Source organism: Dryobates pubescens, chromosome 6 (assembly GCF_014839835.1).
Source record: "Dryobates pubescens isolate bDryPub1 chromosome 6, bDryPub1.pri, whole genome shotgun sequence".
NCBI classification, from domain to species: Eukaryota; Metazoa; Chordata; class Aves; order Piciformes; family Picidae; genus Dryobates; species Dryobates pubescens.
The window spans coordinates 33,245,911-33,269,148 of NC_071617.1; the positions used below are offsets into that span (position 1 = coordinate 33,245,911).

General features: G+C 42.1%; 2 protein-coding genes across 8 annotated transcripts in view; both read left to right on the plus strand.

The window, feature by feature from the left end:
* ACTN2 (actinin alpha 2) overlaps positions 1-1,918 on the plus strand; it is a 69,592-nt gene extending 67,674 nt beyond the window's left edge. For all 7 annotated transcript variants that reach the window (XM_054162285.1, XM_009905604.2, XM_009905533.2 and 4 more), the window contains one exon: positions 562-1,918. In XM_054162285.1, the coding sequence (XP_054018260.1) occupies positions 562-720 (159 nt within the window). In that variant the 3' untranslated portion in view covers positions 721-1,918. The remainder of the gene's footprint in view (positions 1-561) is intronic.
* A 6,899-nt stretch (positions 1,919-8,817) lies between these two features.
* MTR (5-methyltetrahydrofolate-homocysteine methyltransferase) overlaps positions 8,818-23,238 on the plus strand; it is a 50,234-nt gene continuing 35,813 nt past the window's right edge. Inside the window, exons 1-8 of the mRNA XM_054162287.1 lie at positions 8,818-8,890; positions 14,201-14,412; positions 15,084-15,173; positions 16,096-16,165; positions 17,275-17,367; positions 17,454-17,560; positions 18,851-18,910; positions 22,403-22,497. Coding sequence (XP_054018262.1) covers positions 8,869-8,890; positions 14,201-14,412; positions 15,084-15,173; positions 16,096-16,165; positions 17,275-17,367; positions 17,454-17,560; positions 18,851-18,910; positions 22,403-22,497 — 749 coding nt within the window. The 5' untranslated portion in view covers positions 8,818-8,868. The remainder of the gene's footprint in view (positions 8,891-14,200; positions 14,413-15,083; positions 15,174-16,095; positions 16,166-17,274; positions 17,368-17,453; positions 17,561-18,850; positions 18,911-22,402; positions 22,498-23,238) is intronic.

Below are 23,238 nucleotides of genomic sequence, written 5' to 3' on the forward strand. Positions count from 1 at the left end.
TGATTTTGTGATCTCAGTTACTGTGGACCACATTCTGAATTCCAGACATGTTCTCAGTAGGAATTAATGTGGAAGATAAAAGCCAAGGTCTCAGAAAAACATGGCTTTCATTGTGTTGCTATTTTAAACACTGTCAGGTATGTTAATGGAGTTAACAGACATTCGTATCGCAACATGCAAACCATTAAGAGCAATCTTACCTTAGGACCTTGAAACTATACTGGATCTAAACTGAAAATGTGCCTGTCCTGTCACTGCTGAAGGGACAGTATTGTGCTTTAGCGATACTGAGTAGCTATCTGTGGAGGAGCTGTAACAGTAGCAGTCTCAGTAGATCATAAAACAGTCACATATCCGAGACTGAGTTTTGACCTTATCAGTTTGTGGGCAGGATTGTCCCCTTCAGCTCTTGTTTAGGGAGGGAAATTACCAAGGAGAATATTTGGTCTCAGAAAAATAGGCAAGATATCCAAGTTTACCAGTCACAGCTACAGAAAATCAATATACTTTGTGACTTTGAAGAACATATACTAAATTTGTCAATCCATTCCCCCCTTCCAGCCTTATATCCTGGCAGATGAGTTACGTCGAGAGCTCCCTCCTGAGCAGGCTCAGTACTGCATCAAGAGAATGCCTCCGTACACCGGCCCAGGTTCTGTTCCTGGGGCTCTGGATTACACCTCTTTTTCATCAGCACTGTATGGAGAGAGTGACCTCTGATTCTGTAATTGGCTGTATTCGTGGTAGGCACTAAAGATACCCACACTGTTGCCCAGATTGCTTCTCAAAAGCTTTGACAAGCTGATTTTAAAATGAGTTTTACAAATACAGTAGGTACCATCAGTGTAAAGTGCTAGTAACTAGTGTATATTAGAGTGTGTGGCACACTAGATTTTGGCATTGTTAGTTTTATGTTGTCTGTCCTGTTCATGCTAGAGAATATAGATATCTAAAAAGAAAAAAATAATGTAAAAAAAGAATTGCAAGGCACTAACTTTGGAAACATCGATTTGGAAAGCAATGCAAGACCTAAGGACATCGAAACTCACTAAATACTTCTCCTTTTTCAGAATGTTTCAATGCCATATGTGCATCTCTTATGATGTTCATAGCACAGTGTCAGAAGTTGTGCTTTTTTCTTTCATGGAGCAATAATGTTTTCCTCTATTGATTTCTGATTTTATATGCTTGTACTGCATGGAATTTAGTCAAATACTAAAATGCAGTTTTTTCAGGGAATAAATACATAAACCAAGTAAACTACTTAATTATGAAAGTCATCCAAAATGTTAGGCTTTTTTCTCTTATAGGTGATTTTATTTTACCACGAAGAGTTGTAATATAGGGGGGAAAAGCTGATTAAATTGCAGGTTTAGAGTCCTGTAAGTGGTACTTCTAGGTTTTTAACTTTTACAGCTGAGGGATTATAACTTTTATAATCAGAAATAATAAGGAAGCTAATTTCCCGTGAGCTGCTTTTGTTTTGAAATGCTCGTTCTTGTCCGTGTTGGACAATCTTTGTTTCTCAGTATGAGAAAGCCAGCCCCTTGTTACATTTGTGGGAAACATTCATCTCTATCCTGCATAATGCAAAATCCCATCTGAGCAAATGTAGTGTGCTTGTCCTGCAGCTTTAACCGTTCAGTGCTCACATTTCAGTTTGTCTTGAATTCTACTGCATCGCAGGCAGTACTGTCTGTATTATACTCCTGTGTGCTAGCTGTTGACTGTTTTGTGTTTTCCATCTTGAGAACTGATAAAGAAATGAAAGCAGTAACTTTTTTACTTGAATCCTACTGACACTGAGGAAATGCAATGTAACCAGACAAAACCATTTACAAATGGTGAAGTGAACTGTGCAGCCCAGTGCTATTAAAGCAATTATGTGCCTATTAAATAAAGTCTGCTTTTCAAAATCTCATGAGGCTCTGTCTTCCCTCCAAGAACTGGAAACCTTTCTGAATATTGAAGGTGGTTTCAGTCTACTGAAAGCAGAAGTGCAAAACAGTATGTCACACATTTCTATACGGAGTGTTTGCATGAACAACAGTCACTACATGCTAAAGGGACACGTACAATTTTGTGAAGTGAGTTTGAACTCAGAATAAATGGAACAGATTTTCTCTTTAAGACCCCTGAGCACAGATGTCCATAGCTTGTTAGGCTCCTAGCTTTGATTTCTGTGAGGCTTAGGTACTAATGCTTTTGAAGATATTTGCCTTAACTTTTCTGTAGCTCTTTTTCCTCGTGTTCAGAAAAGCAGATGTTAAGTATGCAGTAATGCTTTCACTGGCCTTTGCTTTGAAATCTATGAAAATCATTATGAAAATCTATGAAATCCTTAAAAATGTGTGTGCAATTTCAGTCCTAAAGCAGATGTCTTGCAGGTAAGGTGCATGTATATGGTGGGAGCAACTTCAAAACAATCCCAGACAAGATAGACAACAACCAAATACCTCTTTCCCCTCCACCTTGTGTACTAAGGCCAGTAGAGGAGTTAAAGAAATACTGGGGCTAGAATCATGTCTCCCATGTCCAGCCTTGCACACAGCCAGAAGCTGCTACTGCTGATCCTGACACAGTGCAGTGCTGCCTTTTTTTGTTACGATAGTACCCATACAAACTAAGTTGGGAAGCTCTGCTTTAAAGCAATGGTATTTCCAGCTAAATAGCTGCTGGGCAGGTGAATACTATTAAAGAATATATCTGAATGTATCCCATTCTCACAGTTTAATGCAACTGGAAGAATAAAACGTTGCACTTCCAAACATGGCACAAAAGTGCTCAGTGCTGCAGTCATGATTATGCTAAAAAATTTGCACGTTTATATCTGACATCTCTATTAAGTGTTACTCCTATTCTCTACCTGCTAATTTTTATGTTGTGATGGCCTTCCTATTTTTAATAGTATGGAAAAGAACTTCTAAACTTCTCTTTTAGTTAAATGTGCTATTGCTTGAAGCATGTGAGAAATAACATTTTCCTTGGCAAGAGAAAAAGACTTTTGCAAAGCGATGTTTTAATTCCCATATCAGCTTTCTAATTTCTAAAGCAGAGTGAACAGAACCAGTGGCAGAAGGCTGCAGGGATTAATTACCTATCTGTACTTGCCTTAAAATGTTATACCATATTTATTACTTTAGTACATCTTTCGTGTTAAAAAAAATAAAATATGTATCATAAAGTTATTATTTTTAGGGTAATTACATTAAATAAGTAAGTTGTAATATTTTACCCCAAAAAGGGTAACATTCAAGGTTGTTTAAACATTCAAGGTTGGTTGGCCTGCAGGAACAGTGTGACCAGCAGGAGCACGGAGGTGATTCTCCCCCTGTATACTGCACAGGTTAGGCCACACCTTCAGTCCTGTTCCAGGTCTGGGCCCCTCAGTTTAGGAAGGAAGTTGACTTGCTGGAACGTGTCCAGAGAAGGGCAATGAAGTTGGTGAGGGGCTTGGAACACAAGCCCTATGAGGAGAGGCTGAGGGAGCTGGGGTTGCTTAGCCTGGAGAAGAGGAGACTCAGGGGAGACCTTATTGCTGTTTACAACTCCCTGAAGGGAGGTTGTAGACAGGCAGATGTTGGTCTCTTCTCCCAGGCAACCAGCACCAGAACAAGAAGACACAGTCTCAAGCTGCACCAGGGGATGTTTAGGCTGGATGTTAGGAAGAAATTCTACACAGAGGGAGTGATTGCCCATTGGAATGGGCTGCCTGGGGAGATGGTGGAGTCACCATCATTGGAGGTGTTCAGGAGGAGACTTGATGGGGTGCTTGGTTGCATGGTTTAGTTGATTAGGTGGTGTTGGATGATAGGTTGGACATGATGATCTTGAAGGTCTCTTCCAACCTGGTTCATTCTGTTCTATTCTAAAAAATTCTGTGGTCAATGTCCAGGGCTACAGATTTAACAGAGAAATTTCCTTTTGCTCCAAGGCTCCATTTTTAGTAGGTGACATTAGTATTTTTCTACAGAACCACTCTGTTGACACTGGGAATCAATGCAGTGTTATTTCTTGTCTAAGCAATTCTGGCAGCAGACTAGATTTACTGTTGAAAACCCCAACATGGTAACTGAGCCCAAAGTAATAAACTTAGCAATCACAGGGGCCAACTCAAGGTTCAACAGGTGAGAACACAGCATTGTGTTGATTATTATATCAATGAACATTATAGAATTAAATTAAATTTTTAAAAACCAGTAAGATCTTAGTTGCTTTAATAACTGCAATACATATGCCTGCTGTGACTTTATATGGATATAACAGTTCCTTGAAAAAACTTCCCACCAAGAAGATCTTGATTTTCATAGTTAGTGATCTTCAGGAAGTTGCCGATGTAGATATAATAGAGTATTGTCAGCTGTGTGCTACCTTCATATCTCCTTTCTTCATATACAGAGTTTCTGGAACTTCTTTTCTTACCTCCAGGCCACAAAAGGCTTGGATCAGAGCTGCTTCTACTGGCTTGTATTTTCATCAGAATGTCCTGTGGTTCAGTTTGCCCACTTCTCTTTCATGCAGTTTGTTCCTGTTGTCTGTAGAGGTTATCCCAGACAAAAGTGGTCTCAATGAAGGAGGAAAATACTCCTGTTAGCAGCTGGATTTGGACTGGGAATACATACCCAGGGTTCTAAGAACAGTAGATTATCCCCTCCAGCAGCAATCTGAGTTTACATTATCTTAACGTCCTTGTGTAACTGTGGAATTGGGGACTCAGCCATGCACTTTCTCTGGAAGTATGTCTTTTATTATGGACAACAAAGGAATGTTTATGTATAGACAACAAACTTTGAGCCAGTACTAGGAGTACTACTGACCTCCTTTGTTAAGAGAGTTACATTAAATGACAAGCCCAGGCTTTTCTATATATAAGCTTGACTAAGCTTCAAAATAAATTCCTTCATCTATGCGCTTCTGGCTGTCCTGTTTCAAGACCTGGCTGTTTTATTTGTGCTTGGTTCATGGGAACTTTCTTCCCTTTGAGATACCTTTTAATGCTTTCCTTCTCAGAGTGATTATCACATGTTCTCCTGAGCTGAAGACTTCCATCTATGTAATAGCTACCCTTCTCTGGACACGTTCAAGCGTCTCAATGTCCTTCTTAAATTGAGGGGCCTAGAACTGGACATGCCTGCACTTCAGACCTTCTAGACAATTCATATGTTTTTTTTATCAAGACAGGTTCTCTAAAGAAATGCAAAAGGTTATGTTCAGGTCACTTTAGAGTGTTTGTTTTCACTGCAATGGAGACTTTGGGCTTTTTTAAAAGTAGTGAAGTCTAAAATCTTTTCTGTGGTAAGTGGAATAATTTTGTTGATATTCATTTAAGCTGCATACATTTAATAGGCTATTTTGGCTGACACTCCTTTGTAGGATAATCTGGTTTCATAATTGCTACCCTTAACCCCTGATTCCTCTCTTCCCTTTGCCTTCTGGAGTGTATCTTGCCTTGGCTGTGTTGTCTGTACAACTCCAGCTTCTCAAGCAGATTAAATGCAGTCTGGGGCTGGACAGCTGCTACCTTCTCTTCCTGCTGCTGTTCCTGTGTCTGCTCCTATGCCAGGTCTGGAGACTGTTCAGCTGCAAACAATTGGATCAGAGACCTGTTCCCACTGAAAACTGACCCTTAAGGAAGAATTGTGTTTGAGGGCTAGCAGCCACACAAGGAAAGGCATGGACATATGAGGATGGCACAGGGTGGAGTTTGGAGCGTATGTTTCACAGCACTGCAGAGTTAAACTGGCTCAAACTGGATGTGAAACTGAGGACTGCATGGGATATGTGAAATGATCCTTTTCAAAAGCACCAAATTTTCAGCCTTTCTACCTCTACTCACCTCCTTTTTTTTTTTCTTTTTCTTTTTTTTCTTCTTCTTTTTTTTCTTTTTTTCCTTCTTCTTTTTTTTTTCTTTTTTTCTTTTTTTTTTCTTGTTTTTTTTTTTCCTTTTCTTTTTTTCCCCCCCCACTGACCTACTTTGCAGCAGTTACACAAACAACTGCATCAGCACATGCAGGGACTTTCTGAGCTGTGGTACAAAGATCTGTTGCCACAAAGTAGCTGTGGAGACAGAGAGCTTTTAAACCTGAATTACTGCCAGAGAAAATTTTCATAGTGTTATGTGGCACAACAGAGATTGGAAGTTGTCCAAAAGTCAAGCATGTAAATGTACACCCTAAAGCACTGACCATCTCTATAATATATGCAAGTTATGTATAAAAGGGATAAATTTAATCTGTACCTGACTTTTGCTTTTGTTTGGTTTATTCCAATTCTGTTGTTAGGCTTTTAAGGTTTATGGGGTTTCCATACCTTTGCATCTTACACTGGAATCTGGGGACACATTTTTGCAGTGAGAGCTTGGGCTGACTACTGAAAGGTCTGCTCTCCAATACTGTCTCCTGGCATGCAAAACTGGAGCATGGCCCCTACAGCTCAAGTTGGACTACTGTCTAATTCACTGCTATGCTGGGTTTATTTTTCTTCTGCAGGTGAATTAGCCATATACTTTATTTATTCTACATTTTTACATGTACTTGCATCACCATTAACCAAGGTGAGAGCTGATTATAAAAGTTCCTAGATCACAATGGACTCACAAGATTTGTACCTAACTGGTTTTGCAGCTGAAAATAAAATTCAGAAATAAATATTTAGTCTCCACTAATAATCAGTGCTAATGGTTTTTAACTCATGTTGGGTTCCCTAAAAATTGTCAAGGGAAAATGCAGAAGCTATTAAGTACAGCACATGTAGCAACCCATACTTTTAGCTGATAAAAGGCTTTCCTGTTGCCACATAGAGCGGGGGCCCAGGTGCCTGAAGGAGGGGAGAAAACTCAGCTCATTCCTGATAACACAGAACCAGCAACTGCTGCATCTTCACCTGCACTATTTGCTTTGCTTGCTGAAGTTATTGAACCAGACCAAAAAAAACCCAACCAACCAACCAAAAAACCAAAACAATCAACAAAACACAAACCAGTAAAGGATGGTCAATAATCCATTTTACACATTTCCTTCTTCTTGCCATATTTTGAACCCTGAACTAGTTTAAATGACAATGACATTTGTCTTTAATTCTGGCATCTGAATTACTGTTAATGAGACCAGCTGCTATTCCTGAGATGTTGTGCCTCCTGGCAAGCAAGTGCTGTTCTGTACCTTGAACAGGCAAGTTCTTCTTTCTTTAAAAGTATGAGTCCTCTGATAAGACATTGAGAGGGTGTATCATTGTAAGTGAAACTCCTGAGTCACAGAATCACAGAAACAGGTTAGAAAAGACCCTCAGGATCAACAAGTCCAACTGATAACCCTGCTCTACAAGGATCACCCCTAAACCATATCCCCAAGCACCACATCCAAATGACCTTTAAACAGATCCAGGATTGGTGACTCAACCACTTCCCTGGGCAGCCCATTCCAATGTCTGACCACTATTTCCATGCAAAAATGTTTCCTAATGTCCAATCTAAACCTACCCAGTCACAGCTTGAGGCCATTCCCTCTTGTTCTATCACTAATTACCTGGGAGAAGAGACCAGCACCAACCTCTCCATAATGTCCCTTCAGGTATTTGTAGAGAGCAATGAGGTCTCCCTTCAGCCGCCTCTTTTCCAAACTAAACAGCCTCAGTTCCTTCAGTTGCTCCTCATAAAATTTATTCTCCAGGCCCTTCACCAGCTTTGCTGGACTCCTCTGTACTCATCAGCACCTCCACTTCTCTCTTGTATTGAGGTACCCCAAACTGAACGCAGTACTCAAGGTGTGACCTCACCAGAGCTGACTACAGGGGACAATCACCTCCCTACTCCTGCTGGACACAGCATTTCTGATACAAGCCAGGATGCCATTGGCTTTCTTTGCCACCTGGTCACACTGCTTGCTCATATTCAGTTGCTTGTCAATTAGAACCCCCAGGTCCCTTTCTGCCAGACAGCTTTCCAGCCACACTTCCCCAAGCCTGTAGCAATGCTTGGAGTTGTAGTGACCCAAGTGCAGGACCTGGCATTTGGCCTTGTTGAAGCTCATCCTATTAATGTTGGTCCATGGATCCAAACTATCGAAGTCCCTCTGTAGAGCCTCCCTACCCTTATGAACATCAACACTCCCTCCCAACTTGGTGTCATCTGCAAACTTACTGATGACACACACTATGTCTTCATCAAGATCATCAGTAAAGATATTCAATGGAAGTGGTCCCAACACTGAGCCCTGAGGAACACCACTTGTGACAGGCTGCCAGCTGGATTTAACTCCACTGACCACCGCTCTTGGGGCCCTTTTGCCCAGCTGATGCTTTATCCAGCAGTGTGCATGCTCATCCAAGCCATGAGCAGCCAGTAACATGCACGATGTATATAGATTAACACATTACTGGAAGTCTGATCTCCAGTTTATGCAATGTGTGTTTACATCCGTATGCTCTCAACAAGGTCTTCGACTGCAAAGCGTTGGCGGCATTTGAAACACTTAACTTTCCCCCACTCCTCCACCAGCTGAGGGCAGGCTCATTTTGTCTGGCTCTGCCTGGCGGCTCAGCCTAGAGCAGATACAGGGGCAGGTAACGTTGGGAGAGTTTGTTATAGGGCCAGGCTTTGCTTTCCCCACCCGGCCCTAAGTTTAAGAGCTGCTGTCGTCAGGCTGAAAAGGGACAACAAACTCGCTGCCCGGGTGAGTTTTCACCCCGCTCCACCGGCAGCCGCGCACCACCACCCGCCCTACGCGCGGCCAGCCGCCGCTTCCTGCCCGCGCTGTGGGCGGAGCTGCTGCGTCCGGGCTGACGCGCCAGCCCTGCTGCTCGTGCTCGCCTCACAGGTTGCGCGCCGGCTGCCTGGCTGCGCAGCACGAGCGGCGGTGACGTCTCGGCAGCATGGCGCCCACCGACTCGCCGGGTAACGGGAGCCGGCGCTGACGTGGAGCGGGGGCTGGTGTAGGGGAAGGTGGCGCACCCCGGCGCGGGCGGCAACAACGGGCCAGGGTCCGGGACTCCCCACGTGCCGCTGTTATGGCGGCGGGCCGGGCTGGGGCGGGGCGCAGGGGGCCGGGGCCCCGCTTAGCCCCTTTGTCGTTTCCACTGCCGCGATCGGTGGTCGCTGCGGTCTTGTTCCCTCTTGTGAGGGGGCGGCAAGCTCGCCTTCCCCTGGGCCTCTGGTGTTTGCCCGCGGCTGGGCACCGGTGCGGTCGCAGCCTCAGTTATTCGCCGTGCTTAACTTTGTAAGAACCGCGTCAAGAGGCTGGTCCTGCATTTAAACGGGTGGCGCCGAGACGATAGTGCGGTGTTGTAGGAGCCCCCGGCCGCTCCAGTGCAGAGCTGGTCCCTCGGGGTAGGCTTCGCTCAATCTAAAAGGGGTCCTGGGAGTACCAGGACACCCACACTGCCCTGTCGGACACAATTAAGCCGGCAAAATACATAACTGCTGCCTGAGAAGCTGCAGCATGGTGGTAGGGACTGGGTGTGCTCCAGCTGCTTCGGGGTTCTAAACCAAAGTGCCGTTTTGTGAGTTAAACAGAAGTCGTTGGAAGGGAAGAAATAAAATTAGCTGCTAATGGGTATTGTCGGTATTTTTAAATGGACATTTCTGTTAGTGGCTGTGTTCAATAGGGCTGCTACCTTCCCTTGTTAATATTTCTGAGGGAATGCCTTGCTGATGAGTCTGTCTTCCCGCCTGGGTTTGTATCCCCTGGTTTGCTACCAGCCTGCAGACCTCCTCAGTGCGGAGCTGTGTGTGGCACCGACTCCATAATCAGGTTTTATGGTCTGAGTTTTTTCAAGGTTCTTCTGGCAAAGATGATGTTGACCTGCCCTGCCCTTTCTCATCTGCCCTTTGGGCCAAGGCATGGCTAGCAACTGTCCAGCTACTGCAGAACTCCATGGGTTTGGCTGAAATGGGAATCATGGGAGGGTGTTTCAGCACCAGCTTGAGAAGTGATGGTAATTAGAGAAAACTTCTCCTTCGGGAGAGGCAAAAATTGAGTACCAGGGATGTTTGTGAAGTCCAACTGATCAGCAGAAGGCCGTAGAGGATGGTCTGTACATCTGGCAGTGATGCCAAGGGCCTGCATTCAAGTACAGGCCATTGGGGAAACCGAGCAAAGTGCTTTTCAGTGTCAGTGCATGCCACAAAGCAAAGCTGCTGGTCTGGAGGTTGGTTTGTTTCCCCATACCTCCTGTTATGAATATCTAATCTGTTGCGAACAGTTTACTGTCAGAAGATGCACAGTTATGGTTACCACGCTGATAGCTTTCTGAGCCTTTGATTTGCATTTTTAGCTAGAGACAATGGGCACAACTAATGAGGCTCTTCCTACTCTCAGTGACTTTTGAGATTGTGGTTTGCCTTTCAAGCTAACAATTTTGTTAAATGCATTGGCTACACAGTTACCTGTCTTGTCTGTTGTGGAAGATCTGAATGGTTCATAAGATGTGCTGACATGGAAAATGTCATGAAGGTACACATGTATGCAAGGTGAATGCAAGGGTATGCAATAGGGTGCTGCTGCCTGCTGTTGCAGACCTGTCTATTGTCCGTTGATACAGTTCATGAAACTCTTAATGTTGCCAGAGGGCATCCAGTTGAAGAAGAGATGCCTTTGCCAGGCTGATAGCAGGAGCATGTTTTCTAGGTACTGTTGTAATTTTTGTGTTCTGCAAAACAATTTTTTGAAGAAGCTTGTGCTTGGAGCTGGTATAGGGAAGGGCTGATTTGCTGAATTGGGATGAGCAAATGTTGAGTGTCCCTGTGGCCTAAAGGTGCAGCCTGGTCAACCTAGGAAATAGACTGTAAGTGCCTGCAGCTCCTTGTAGTTCTCCAATTTGTGTTCTTTCACATTAATGTGGTGAAAATGCTGTAATACTGTCACATCTGGGTTGGTCCTTCATTAAAAACTTTGGAAGCAACTTGTAATCCTTTATTCCCCTCCAAGTACTTATATGCCAGACATTGATCCTAAGAATAAATTTTGAATGGAAGTGCAGAAATAACAAAAATCACATTTTGAGACTCATTGCAGGCATCAGAAAAACGTGTTTTTAAGCGAGTTGCAAGCTTTGATGTGCTATTTCTCGTGGACAAGCATTTATCCTTTCAATTCTGCACATATGGCCTTTATGGGGGTTGGGTTAAGGAGATGGAATAGTTTATCTCACCCTGTCCCCGGAGCTGTTTAGTTGCCACAGCGTGAACATGGAGCGTTACAGTTAGATGAAGTTTATAATTATTAGTGGTAGAATGTCTATAGGGGTGAACAGCTGTACCAGAGACACCTTGTGTGCCATGCCAGCTTACTTGGAAACACCTGGAAAGGGTAAAAGCTGTAGCTGATAATATTTCTCCTTTCTAGACTAGCAATTCCCTTCTTTATGCCAGAGTGTTTACCTTAGGAAGTGAAGTAGGATTATTATGATTTTTCATTCTGCATCCCATTGATTTTTTTTATTAAGCCAATACTGATGAGTCACTTTTGCTGAGTCTTGGTGTGGCCTGCTGAACTACTTCCAGCCCTAGAACACTGAGCGTTACATTTAAAGGTTCAGTGGAGTGTAAAATCAAGGTAATTGCGCCTGGGTGCAGTTACCGCTGCTGGTTTGTTGCTATTTCTTTTATAGCTGTAGAATCTGGAACCTTCTGTTTCCCAAAGCTTACCAGTGATCTTTATAAAACATTTTTTAATTGGCTTCTGGCAGGGAAGTGGTAGGGGCAGGGTTTGTAAAGCGTAACAAACAAACAAGCTGACTCGATTTGGTTTTTGTTATTTTGTAACAAACTCTTGCACCTTGTCTGTTCTGGAGAATGTCTACCTTTAGCCTGTATCTGGGGCTAAACTATAGCAGTTGCTCTGTCACCACATAACCTTGCCTTAGCAGAGAAGGAGACTCAAGCAGACATGTGAGTTAAAATGAAAACAGATTTAATGAACTGACAAAACTGATACCAATGCCAGGATAAAGTTATACTTGGTTCAGCAAAGGTACAGTGGTCACATTACACAAGAAGGCAATCATCAAGTGCAGGACACAGAAAAGCAGAAGGAGCCCAAGCCAAAAGCCTTTTGCCCTCAGTAAACTTCCACCTTTATAATGAGTGTGACCTTTATGGTAGGGGATACACCTTTGAGCCTACTCAAGTCAGCCATCATGATTGACTCAGAACTGCTAACAGCCTGCAACCCATGGCTGACCTAGGGTTCTGTCCCAGTGAAACCAAGACAGAGCGGGGAACTATGTGAGTTGAATGCTGAATTAAGGTGATGGTACTTGTCCAGCAGAGCTGACTTCCAGCTTCCTCCCTGCTTTTCTGCCTAGGGCAAAGTTTGGTACTTTATAGTATGGCTTTATGAATTTATTCCCTCTAATTTCTTGGGGTCTTTTTGGACCTGTCTGCTTTGTTTGCAACCTGAAAATGGCATCATTGGTGTGCTAGAGCACAGATTGAAGTAGTACAGGCTCGTAATGGAAGAAGAGTCAAGTGCTATTGATAGCAAGGACAGGTATTGGGTTTTGGTGGACTAAGAGCTGTGACATCCATCTGTCCAACATAAAGTCTCTGTGCCAGCCACTTTCATGATTCCCACTCAATTTCCTGCAGCTGTTTGAGATGCTCCTGAAGAAGCACTGATTTTGAAAGTCTCTTCACAGGAGACATTCAAAACCCACTTGAACATGTTCTTGTGTGACCTACTCTAGGTGATCCTGTTCTGTCAGGAGGGTTGGACTAGATGATCTTTCGAGGTCCCTTCCAACTGCTAATGTTCTGTGATTCTATGAGGTTCTCACAGACCTTGGAGCAGAGATGAGGCAGATATCTGCTGCTGTGAGCAGAAAACCATACACTGAAGTGTCATCTGTTCAGTGAGGCAAGCTGTAGAGGAAAATTTTTTATGCAAAGCCTTTGACACTGTCCCACATGACATCCTGGACACAGATTTGTTGGTTGTCCACTCAGTGGATAAGGAGTTGGCTAGAATGCCGCTCTCAGAGTTGTGATCAATGGCTCAATGTCCAAATGGAGACCTGTGATGAGTGGAGTCCCTCAGGGATTGGTACTGAGGCTGCTGCTGTTTAATATCTCCATTGGTGAGATGGACAGTGGCATCACGTGCACCCTCAGCACACTTGCTGATGATACCAAGGTGTGTGGTGCGGTCGACACCTGGAGGGATGGGATGCCATCCAGAGGGATCTCCAGGACGTCAATGTCTTTCTTATTCTGTGGCACCCAGAACCAAACACAGTACTCAAGCTGTGGCCTCACCAGTGCAGAATACAGGGGCATGATCACCTCCCTGCTCCTGCTGGACACGCTGCTCTTGATACAGGCAAGGATACCATTGGCCTTCTTGGCCACCTGGGCACACTCTTGGCTCATGTTCAGCTGTCTGTCCACCATCACCCCCAGGTCTCCTTTTCCCCTGGGTTGCATTCCAGCCACTCTTCCCCAAGCCTGTAGTGTTGTTTGGGGTTGTTGGAACTGAAGTGCGGGACCTGGCATTTTGATATGATAATGATATATCATATGATGTATCATATGATGATAGGTCTGAAATTTCTACAGGTTTCTGTTTCAGTGGTTTTTAGACTTAACCCTGGTTTGTTTTCATCTGGCATTGTTGCAGAGCAAGAAAAGATCTTACCGCATTTGTGCAAAAGAAAACCCAGGTTGTTATCTCTTGGAGTATCTTGGTGTTTGCTCACCAAGAGAAGTGCAAAAACCCTGTTTACTTCTCTAATTCTAGAAAGAGGTGAATTCAGGATTCAGTTGAAGAATAGTTTTGCTTTTCTCTATCATAATGACACAGGCAATTAAAAGTGGATCTAAAAAAATATTTTATTTTGAATTAAACTTAGTAGTTTCTGGTTTGTGTTTACATTCCACTTACAGTATGGTGTCTGGTACCAACAGACAGCTCTGTGTTGCTGTTCACATGTTGCTATGGTGGAAATGAGCACCTTTTTGGTATTGGAGGCTAGTTTATATAGATGTATGTTGATGTATGCTCTTGTGAACTTTTGATACTCTTTTTCTGCATCTGACTCTGTATATTTGACTATACTTATGTGAAGGACAAATTGAATGTAAATATATGTAGATAGATGCAGCTGGGGATTAGGTTTTTTTCTGTTTCTTAAATAGGAGTTTAAGTTGGACAAATGTATAGATAAATCTCAAAGCTGCCTAAATAGTGTGTTTATTTTCTCACTGCAGATCCCCAGAAAAACATGGCAGATGAAATTGAATCAGTTCTGCAGGAGCGGATAATGGTCTTGGATGGAGGTATGGGTACCATGATCCAGCAACATGCCCTATCAGAAGAGGATTTCCGAGGGCGTGAATTTAAAGACCATTCAAGGCCTTTGAAAGGCAATAATGACCTTCTCAGTGTAACTCAACCAGATATAATCTGTGACATACACAAGGTAGGTGATTCTGATTTCTCTATCTTGACAAGAGATGGAAGGTGAATTTTGCCTCTCTGATCCTCTTTCTGTTACAAAGTTAATTACACATGCTACAGATTTGCCTGGACCATCTGGACCCCAGAAGTGTTCAGGTTTGCACATTCATAGGTGCTTAACCAATTGTCTAGGTTAGGGCACGTTTTAGGGTTTGACCCTTCAGGACAGATCTGCACAAAACATAATTCTCCTAAGACTGTGTTCTGTCCCAGTATGCTCTTGTGCTGTACAGCGTCCTTAATAATGTTTAAATTTTCTAATCTTCTGTTGTTTAATCAATACCTTTCCTAAGTCTGCCCACAGCAGCCCTTGCTTGCTGATGGCAATTGGACTACATCCACAAATGTCCCTGTGCAAAAATCTAGAATGTCCTCCAGCTGCCTCTGGTGGCAGAGGTCACTCTATAAATCTCACCTGTTAACAGAAAGTGTGACTGACATGAGAATTCCAAAACCTGGTTACATGGAACACTTCTATTTCTTTGACCACTGTGCCTTTGAGTAAGGCCTTCAGAGTTTGCTTTGCATTAGATGATTTGTGACTTGCTGAATGAGACAAAGTAGTTGGGTTGCTTTCATTCCGTATCTTGGTTCCAGAGGCTTTGGAGGACTTTTGTTGTTTATGTCTTGCAGGAGTATTTGCTGTCAGGTGCTGACATCATTGAAACCAACACTTTCAGCAGTACCCGAGTTGCACAAGCTGACTATGGTCTTGAACATTTGGTAAGAACGCTAAATTATCTTTGCAGCCAAGATTAGCTTAGTCCCAAAGTCCATTGGTGGTGTGTTTATAGACTGCACTACTTCTTCAGCCAGTGATGGGGTAGTAGTTAATTTCCGCTGCTGTGGACAACTGTATTTGCAACGTGTGACAATCATAGTGTGCCTCTTGATGAAGGCACAGGCAATAATAATTTGTCTTAGATTTTCTTCGAGCATTCTCAGAGTGTCTCACTTCTGTGAACAGGGATGTTTTGCTTCAGTCCTTCCAACTTGCCAAATGCCACAAGAGAACTGCATCTTTCCTGGATGATGTTGTTTGTGCCAGTGTGTGTAGTAGTCCTTTCAAGCTTGCATTTGTCATACCTATTTTCTGTTACATGTTGTTTTGAGAAATTAGTGAAGGGCATACTTGAAAATACACTACTGGAATAAAAAGTCAGTTTAAAAGTAGGTTAATTTTATCCTCAAAGTCCTCTTCTTCAGTAGGATTTAATTAGTACCTTAGAGAAATTTTGTGATTAGCAAGTGTAGGCCAGGGTATATATGGGGTGAGACCTGTCATCTCATATTAATATGAGATATTAATCAGATAACTAGATGTCAAAGGTGAAAGTTATTGATAGGTTCTGAAGAAGTAACCAATAATTCTTGTGTCTTCATAGAAAATAAAAAGAATACTCACATTAGTTTAGAAGTTTATAAATTAGTGATAACATAAATGGTAATCAACACAAAACTGTTGCTGACATATGTAGATCTGTTCCTTTTGAATTTTTGCAATCATGCCTGTGTGTGTTTGTATGGCTTAGGGAGCCTTCAGAGTGTGCTGCAAGATACTGAATGGAAGTGTAGTGTTTTTGTGAGGATGAGTTATGCTGTACCGAACTAAAGGTTACCCAGTGATTTTCTGTGATTGTTCTAGGCATATCAGTTAAACAGAATCTCTGCACAGGTGGCAAGAAAAGCAGCAGATTATGTAACTGCTCAGACAGGTAAGCAATACTTACTTTAATTTCTTACTCATTTGTGGTTTTGACTGTATTGCCTTTGTCTTTGAAATGTTGCTAACTAGAGAATAGCTTGATAGTTTACATCACAGGGACATACATTGCAGATATTCACAGTCTTCTTTTTAGATACAGTATCAATTTCATATCTCTATTCATACTAGACCAGTTTCAGCATGTTTGTAGGATCTGTGTATGTTCTTGTAATGAAGTAGGTTATTAATTTATGAATTCCAAAAATATGAAAATTAATTTATTAATATTCAAAATTACTAAAAAGTTTATCAATATTTTTGTGTAGATTCTAGTGCACAATTGTGGACATATCCCATAAACTGGCACATTTTAACAATTTGAACCCAATTAGGAAAATTACAAAAATAGTTACAAAATAGTAATTTACTCAGTTAAGAACCGAGAGTACAATTCCGCCGCTTGTCCACCAGATGGCGACTCGAGAAGACACTTGGCGGCTGCTAGCTGTCTAGAGAGGCCAGGGGAAAGCCGCGCCTCTCCGTGCCGCCTCCACGCTCTCTAGCAGCTCCAGTAGGGAGCCGCCCGAGCCGGTCCAGGGGAAGCTGCCCTATTGGCGGAAGTCTATGCCTCCGTCAGTGCTGCTGTTATCCAGATAAAATGTTACTGATGTGATTGATAGGATGCAATAGAATTGTGAGATTTGAAATAGCTTTAAAAAGTGAGATTATTACTGAATACGTACCAAAGTATTCCAATCAGACTATATAGTGAAAAATACCAGGACAAATCTGTGCTATCTGTTTAAAGTGATGCAGTGAAGCTTCCTGTGTCAGAGACATATGACCCTTAGAAGAAAAATTAAGCCAATTATCTTTTTTAATAGATGTTCTTCTATTTTGTGTGTGCAATGAACTACTTCTTGGAAAATTTAGCTGTGCTGTGTAATCTTGTGCTGATCAAACTCCTGATTTGAGACAGGAGTTTTCTATTTTCTAGTCTCTTCATCTCTGAATGTCTTGATGTTTACATTCATATGGCTGTCATTGTAAAAACAGAGATAAATTGTGTTGTGGGTTTATATTTTTAAATTATGTTTTTCTTTCTGTGCCTTTGCTTAGGAATCAAGAGATATGTTGCTGGAGCCATGGGTCCAACAAACCGAACACTCTCTGTGTCACCATCTGTGGAGAGACCAGATTACAGGAACATAAGTATTTAGAAACTTTTTTTTTTAACTTAAGTGATATTCTTGATAAAGATACCTCCAGATGAAATTAACATCATTCCTGTTTTACAGCTTTTGATGAACTGGTTGACGCCTATAAGGAACAAGCCAAAGGACTTTTGGATGGAGGAGTTGATATCTTGTTAGTGGAAACTGTATTTGATACAGCCAATGCTAAGGTGAGACTCTTGGGAAAAAAGATACTTGGTGATACAAGTATTTGGTGTACTGCCTAAGGGAATTCATTGTAGTATTTGTAAGAGCTATCAGCTACTGCTTATTAAATATATGAAATGACTTTTCATTTGAGAGCAGACAGGTTAAATGTGAGGAGGTGTTTTTTAATCAACCTTTTCCAGAGTATTTCCTTTGCCTTTAAACATGTGCCATTAGTATATTTCTGGCTGTCTCTGCCAGCTTCTATTCCCAGAAGCTCTGCTGTATTGCAAAACACCTCCAAATGTATCTGTTTTTATTTTTCAGTTAAGTATGTCTGCCCAAAGGATGCTTGAGATCCACACTGGAGAGGAAATATCCAGTGTCTCTGATCGCAGCCTTGAGAAGGCTTGTGAGGTAGTCCTGTTGAAGTGTGGGAGTTCTGGGAACTCAGCTTTGAAAAGAGCAATTGGGAGTGGAGGATTCAAAGGTTTTCTATAGAAGGGATAAAATATTGAAATATGCCACAATTCCTGTGATTTTTGATGTCTCTAGCGAATAATTGCTCAGTGCAGGTGGTGGAATTACTAGGGCACTTAGAACTGTCTTGCAGTTTTGTGTGGAAAAGTCTGGCTGGATATTCACACAGCATTTCTGTAGGTTTTTATCATGGGCTCATTAATGTGTGCAGTGGCATGACTTGCCCTATGCAGATTTGACCAGTCATCATGGGGGTTTGGCTAAGATCCTGTCGACTTAACATGGTGCTGAGCTCCCATGTTTGCATGAAACCTTCTTAGTGTAAGGAAGCAAGTAATTTTCAGAACCTTACAAGCGTTCACTGCAGTTCTTTGAAAAATTTGTGGTGGTTAGAATCCTTTGCAGGACATCTAAATAGATTCAAAGACAGTGAATGTGTACTGAGAATGCTATGTAAAACCATATTTGGAGTGGCAGTTGTGCTGCTTTAGGGAGAAGTATATGCTGACATGACTTGAGTTTCAGAGTAGTCTTGATTGTATTTGGTTACCCCATAGTACTTCCTTTGCACTTGTTACCAAAATGTGTTTTGGAACATCTGGAAGATGTTACTGGTAAGGGTGAAATTTCTTGAGAGTAGTTAAGTTGTCTCTGGTCATTTGAGGTAGCAAGTTGAATATTTATCTATAAGTGTATTAATATAAATAGCAACAAGACCACCAAAGACACAAACTAACCAACCCCCCCAAACTGAACCAGGAAACCCACACAAACAACCACAAAAATGAACATCTGAAACTTCCATTAATATTTTGCAACTGATTCTTCTATAGGCAGCTCTTTATGCACTCCAGACTTTGTTTGAGGAAGGTTATGCTCCCCGACCCATATTCGTAAGTATTATTTATTTAATATGTTACATGTATTGAAGCTCAACATGTGAACTGGCTGAGATGACAGTGGGTTAAAGTGTTTTGAAATCAAAGAAATTAATGTCTTGGCAATGTCCTTTTTTTCATGTGATTGTGAAAGGAAGAACTCTTCTGTGAAGAGCTCTATGAAGTCTGCCTTGGGTTGTTCTGTCCAGTTGATCAATCTGAAGACTAAGGAATGACTTAATTCCAGTGTGTGTTCATTCATTTCCACAAAAAACAGATTTTTTGTTTTCAGGCTTGAACAGTGCATTAAGGATGAAACTGAGCAAATTCTGTTACATTTTTAAGTAAAATGTGAGTGGCTGTTTGAAGTCAAAAAAGATCTATTGAACTCCGTATTTGTTCTCTGACTTGGTTTTTTTTTCTGACAGTTGTGTATGTGTAGGAATGAATACAGAAAAAGAATAAGCTTGTTTTGAAAGTTCTAATGTATTCTTAGTTTTCTGCAGTTTGCAGCCCTGTCTTTCTGATTTGCAGTTTCTACCTGTTCATAGCCTTTTGTTTTATGTGTTTTCTCCTTCCTTGAACCGATGTTTAAACCTTTGTGGGACCCAGGTATCCACAAAATAATGTGCCAGTAACTTTGGTAGCTTACGAATGCGCTGGTTTGAAAGTTTGCTTACTTTCGGACATTCCAACCAAAAGCTTCTTTTATGTCTTCCTATTTTTCTCTTTAAAGTGACACTAAGCAGCTGTTTCATGTCCCCTTTGCTGCTGCATAGTCATGGCATTTATAGTCCTCTGTGAGAGCTTTCTTTAGTGTTACCCACGAGAATCCTTGCCTGTTTGACTTAATTAATTTGTTATTCTTACCACCTTTTTTTTTTTATTTCCTCAAGTCAGAAGGGAACTAGAATAACATACAGCACTCGAAGTGGAGACATCAGGGACTCCTATGATAGCCTAGTGATGATCTCTGCTTTGTCCGTTTCTATCTTTGTAGTGTCTGATGCTAGTAAGCTTTGAAATTGCATTCATAAAGCTTCCTTTTGTTACTCAGATTAGTTTCTTAATCAGTAAAGACTGGTTGAGAGGTGTCAGTGTTTCCACAACTTTGTACTTGATCAGCTAACACTGGAGAGTTTTCTGATTACTTAGATTTGACTTTCTGTCTTCACTGTCCTGAACATTCAGGTCAGTGCCTCATTCTCTGCTCCCTTTACAGTACAGTTATGTTGAGAAGTGCAATCCTTAGCGCATCTCTTTGTAGGATTTCCATGGTCACTGTCCTTCAATCACAGAATTGCAGTATGTTAGGGGCCAGAAGGGACCTCAAAAGATCATGTAATCCAACCGTCTTGCCAGAGCAGGATCACCTACACCAGATCACACAGGAATGCATCCAGGCATGTCTTGAGTATCTCCAGAGAGAGAGACTCCACAACCCCCCTGGGCAGCCTGTTCCAGTGTTCTGTCACCCTCGCAGTGAAAAACTTTTTCCTCATGTTTCCATGGAGCTTTCTATGCTTCAACTTCCACCCATTGCCCCTTGTGCAGTCATTGGGCATCACTGAGAAGAGCCTGGCTCCATCCTCTTGGCACTCACTCTTTTCATATATGTAAACATTAATGAGGTCACCTCTCAGTCTCCTCTTTCTCCAAGATGAAGAGCCCCAGCTTCCACAGTCTCTCCTTGTAAGGAAGATGTTTCACTCCCTTAATAATTTTTGTGTCTTTGCACTGGACTCTTTCAGGCAGCTCCCTGTCCTTCTTGAACTGAGTGGCCCAGAACTGGACACAATATTAGAGATGCAGCCTCATGAGGGCAGAATAGCATTGGCCTTCTTGGCCACAAGAGCACACTGATGGCTCATGGTCAACCTTCCATCCACTAGGCCTTACCAAAGAGGATGGAGAGCAGTCTGGCAACAGCCTCCACTAGCTCCCTCAGTGACTATGGGTGCATACCATCAGGACACATGGATTTATGGATGTTCAGACTACTTAACTGTTCCCTAACCTGGTCCTCATCAACTCTGGAAAACTCATTCTTTGCCATGTCTCCCTCTGGGGCCTCAGGGGTCTGGGGCTCCTGAGGACAGTCTCCAGCAGTATAGATGGAGACAAAGAAGGCATTTAGTAACTCCACCTTCTTTGTATCCTCTGTCACCAAGGCACCCATCTCATTCAGCAGTGGGCCTATATTGCCTCTGGTGTTAGTTTTTCCTGCCGTGTATTTGAAGAAGCCCTTTCTGTTGTCCTTGACCTCCCTTACAAGGTTGAATTCCAAGGAGGCCTTAGCCTTCCTAGGTGCCTCCCTACATCCTCCTCCCAAGCAGCCAGCCCCTCCTTCCATGATCTGTAGACTTTCTTCTTCCGCTTGAGTTTGCTCAGCAGTTCCCTACTTAACCATGCAGGTCTTCTGGCTCCCTTTCTCCATTTCCTGTTTATTGAAATGCTCTGATCTTGAGCTTGGAAGAAGTGGTCCTTGAATAATAACCAACTATTATGGGCCCTTTTGTCTTCAAGTACTCTGTCCCATGAGTTTTCCCCTAGCAATTACTTGAAAAAGACAAAGTTGGCCCTGCTGAAGTCCAAGGTCCTGATCCTGCTTGATATTCTGTTCCTGCCTCACAAGATCCTAGACTCCACCGTGTCATGATTACTACAGCCAAGGCTGCTCTTAACCTTCACCACTTCAGTAGTAGTTTGAAGGAAAGTAGCAACAATATTAAAGCACGATTTAGAATGAATAATGGATTTGCCATGGAGTTTTCTAAACTCATTCCATCTTCTGGAAAAAAAATCTGTAAACTCAGGAAGGCTTTCCTGGCTCATTCAAATGCTTCCAGACTTCTCATCTTCATAGCTGTTAGTTGGGGTCAAGACATCAGTATTTGCCCCCCTCTCTCTCTGTTGTACTACAAACAAGGTATGATTACACTGGTTTAGACTTCTATCTCCACTAAGTTGCAACATCTGATGTTCCCTTATGGCAAAAGGAATAACTTGCTTTAAGGCCAGCCCTTCTTTTCCCACCTCCCCAGCAACCATCACCAGACAACTTAATAGCAGTTCTGGGACTTCAAATAACATAAGGGAGGAGGCAGGGAGGATGAGACTAGGAGAAGGAGCTGTGACTGCTGATAGCTGCCTGAACAGGTAACCACTGCACATTGTTTCAGAGGCCATTATCGGAGCAATACAGTGTTACTAATGCTACCTTGCTGCTGAATGGTTTGTGGTAGTTTTCTTTCCTCCCCAACCCCTCCTTTTAAATGTTTTTTAATCCTGAGGTGGGGAGTGAGAGAAAGATGAGTGGTCAAAGGTTTGCCTTTCCCTGGACTATTTAAATATAAGTAGGGAGGAAAGGGATTAATTTTAACTCTTTAAGTTGTGCCTCATCACTTGGGTGGAGCACAGGTCTCTCTTTGGCTGTAAGCAGTTCATCCATTTAAATTAGTTTTATTGTTAATTTAGTTCTTTCTTTGTGTTCTGTGTGATATTTAGGTTTCTGGAACCATTGTGGATAAGAGTGGGCGTACCCTCTCAGGCCAGACAGGAGAGGCATTTGTCATTAGTGTTTCCCACAGCAAGCCACTTTGGTAAGGAAATGTATCTTTCTTTTAGTAAGTTATCTGTAGATTTTGATTCTTTTGTATTTTAAAGCCTTGCATGCAGCTAAATGAAAGCTGTACTAACTGGAATCATGTGATCACTTAATCACATGTATTGCTAACATGTTCTGCTAGCATTCCTTCAGCAGAAATTCGGCTGAATTTTTAAAATGCTGCTCTAAATAATCTATAGTTTTGTGTTTGCAACAGCCACTGAAATCACAATTTGGTCAAAGCATTGCAAAAAACAAAAAGAATTCTGAAGTTGTAGTCTGCCATCTTCTACTGTCTCGGAGCCTGCAAGGAACTAATTCCTGGTGTGGGCAGAGCTTGCATCTTTCTTAGAGGGGAAACAGTGCTAGCTCAGAATGTTTCAGAGTGGCTTGAAAGAGCAAATCCTAAGATTTTGTTCCAGTGTGCTTTTTTAATGAACTCTTACAAAACTGTAGATATTCCCTGAGTGTTTTTTTCTCAAGGATGTGAATTGTTGTGTTGAGAGGTCCTGATGCCTCCATTTATTTGTATTCTTTTCTGTTCATGCAGAAAAGTTGAAAAAAGTATGAACTTAAGATCTGTGAAAGTGCATAATGTAGCAGATCAAGCAAGGTTTTGAATGTTAATTTGAGTACCCTGTTCTGCATCCTTGTCTCCTCTTCCCTCCTTACCATTTCTTCTTTTGGGTTGATTCTTCATGCTAAAACTTATGCGGGAAATTGATGGCTCTTCCTA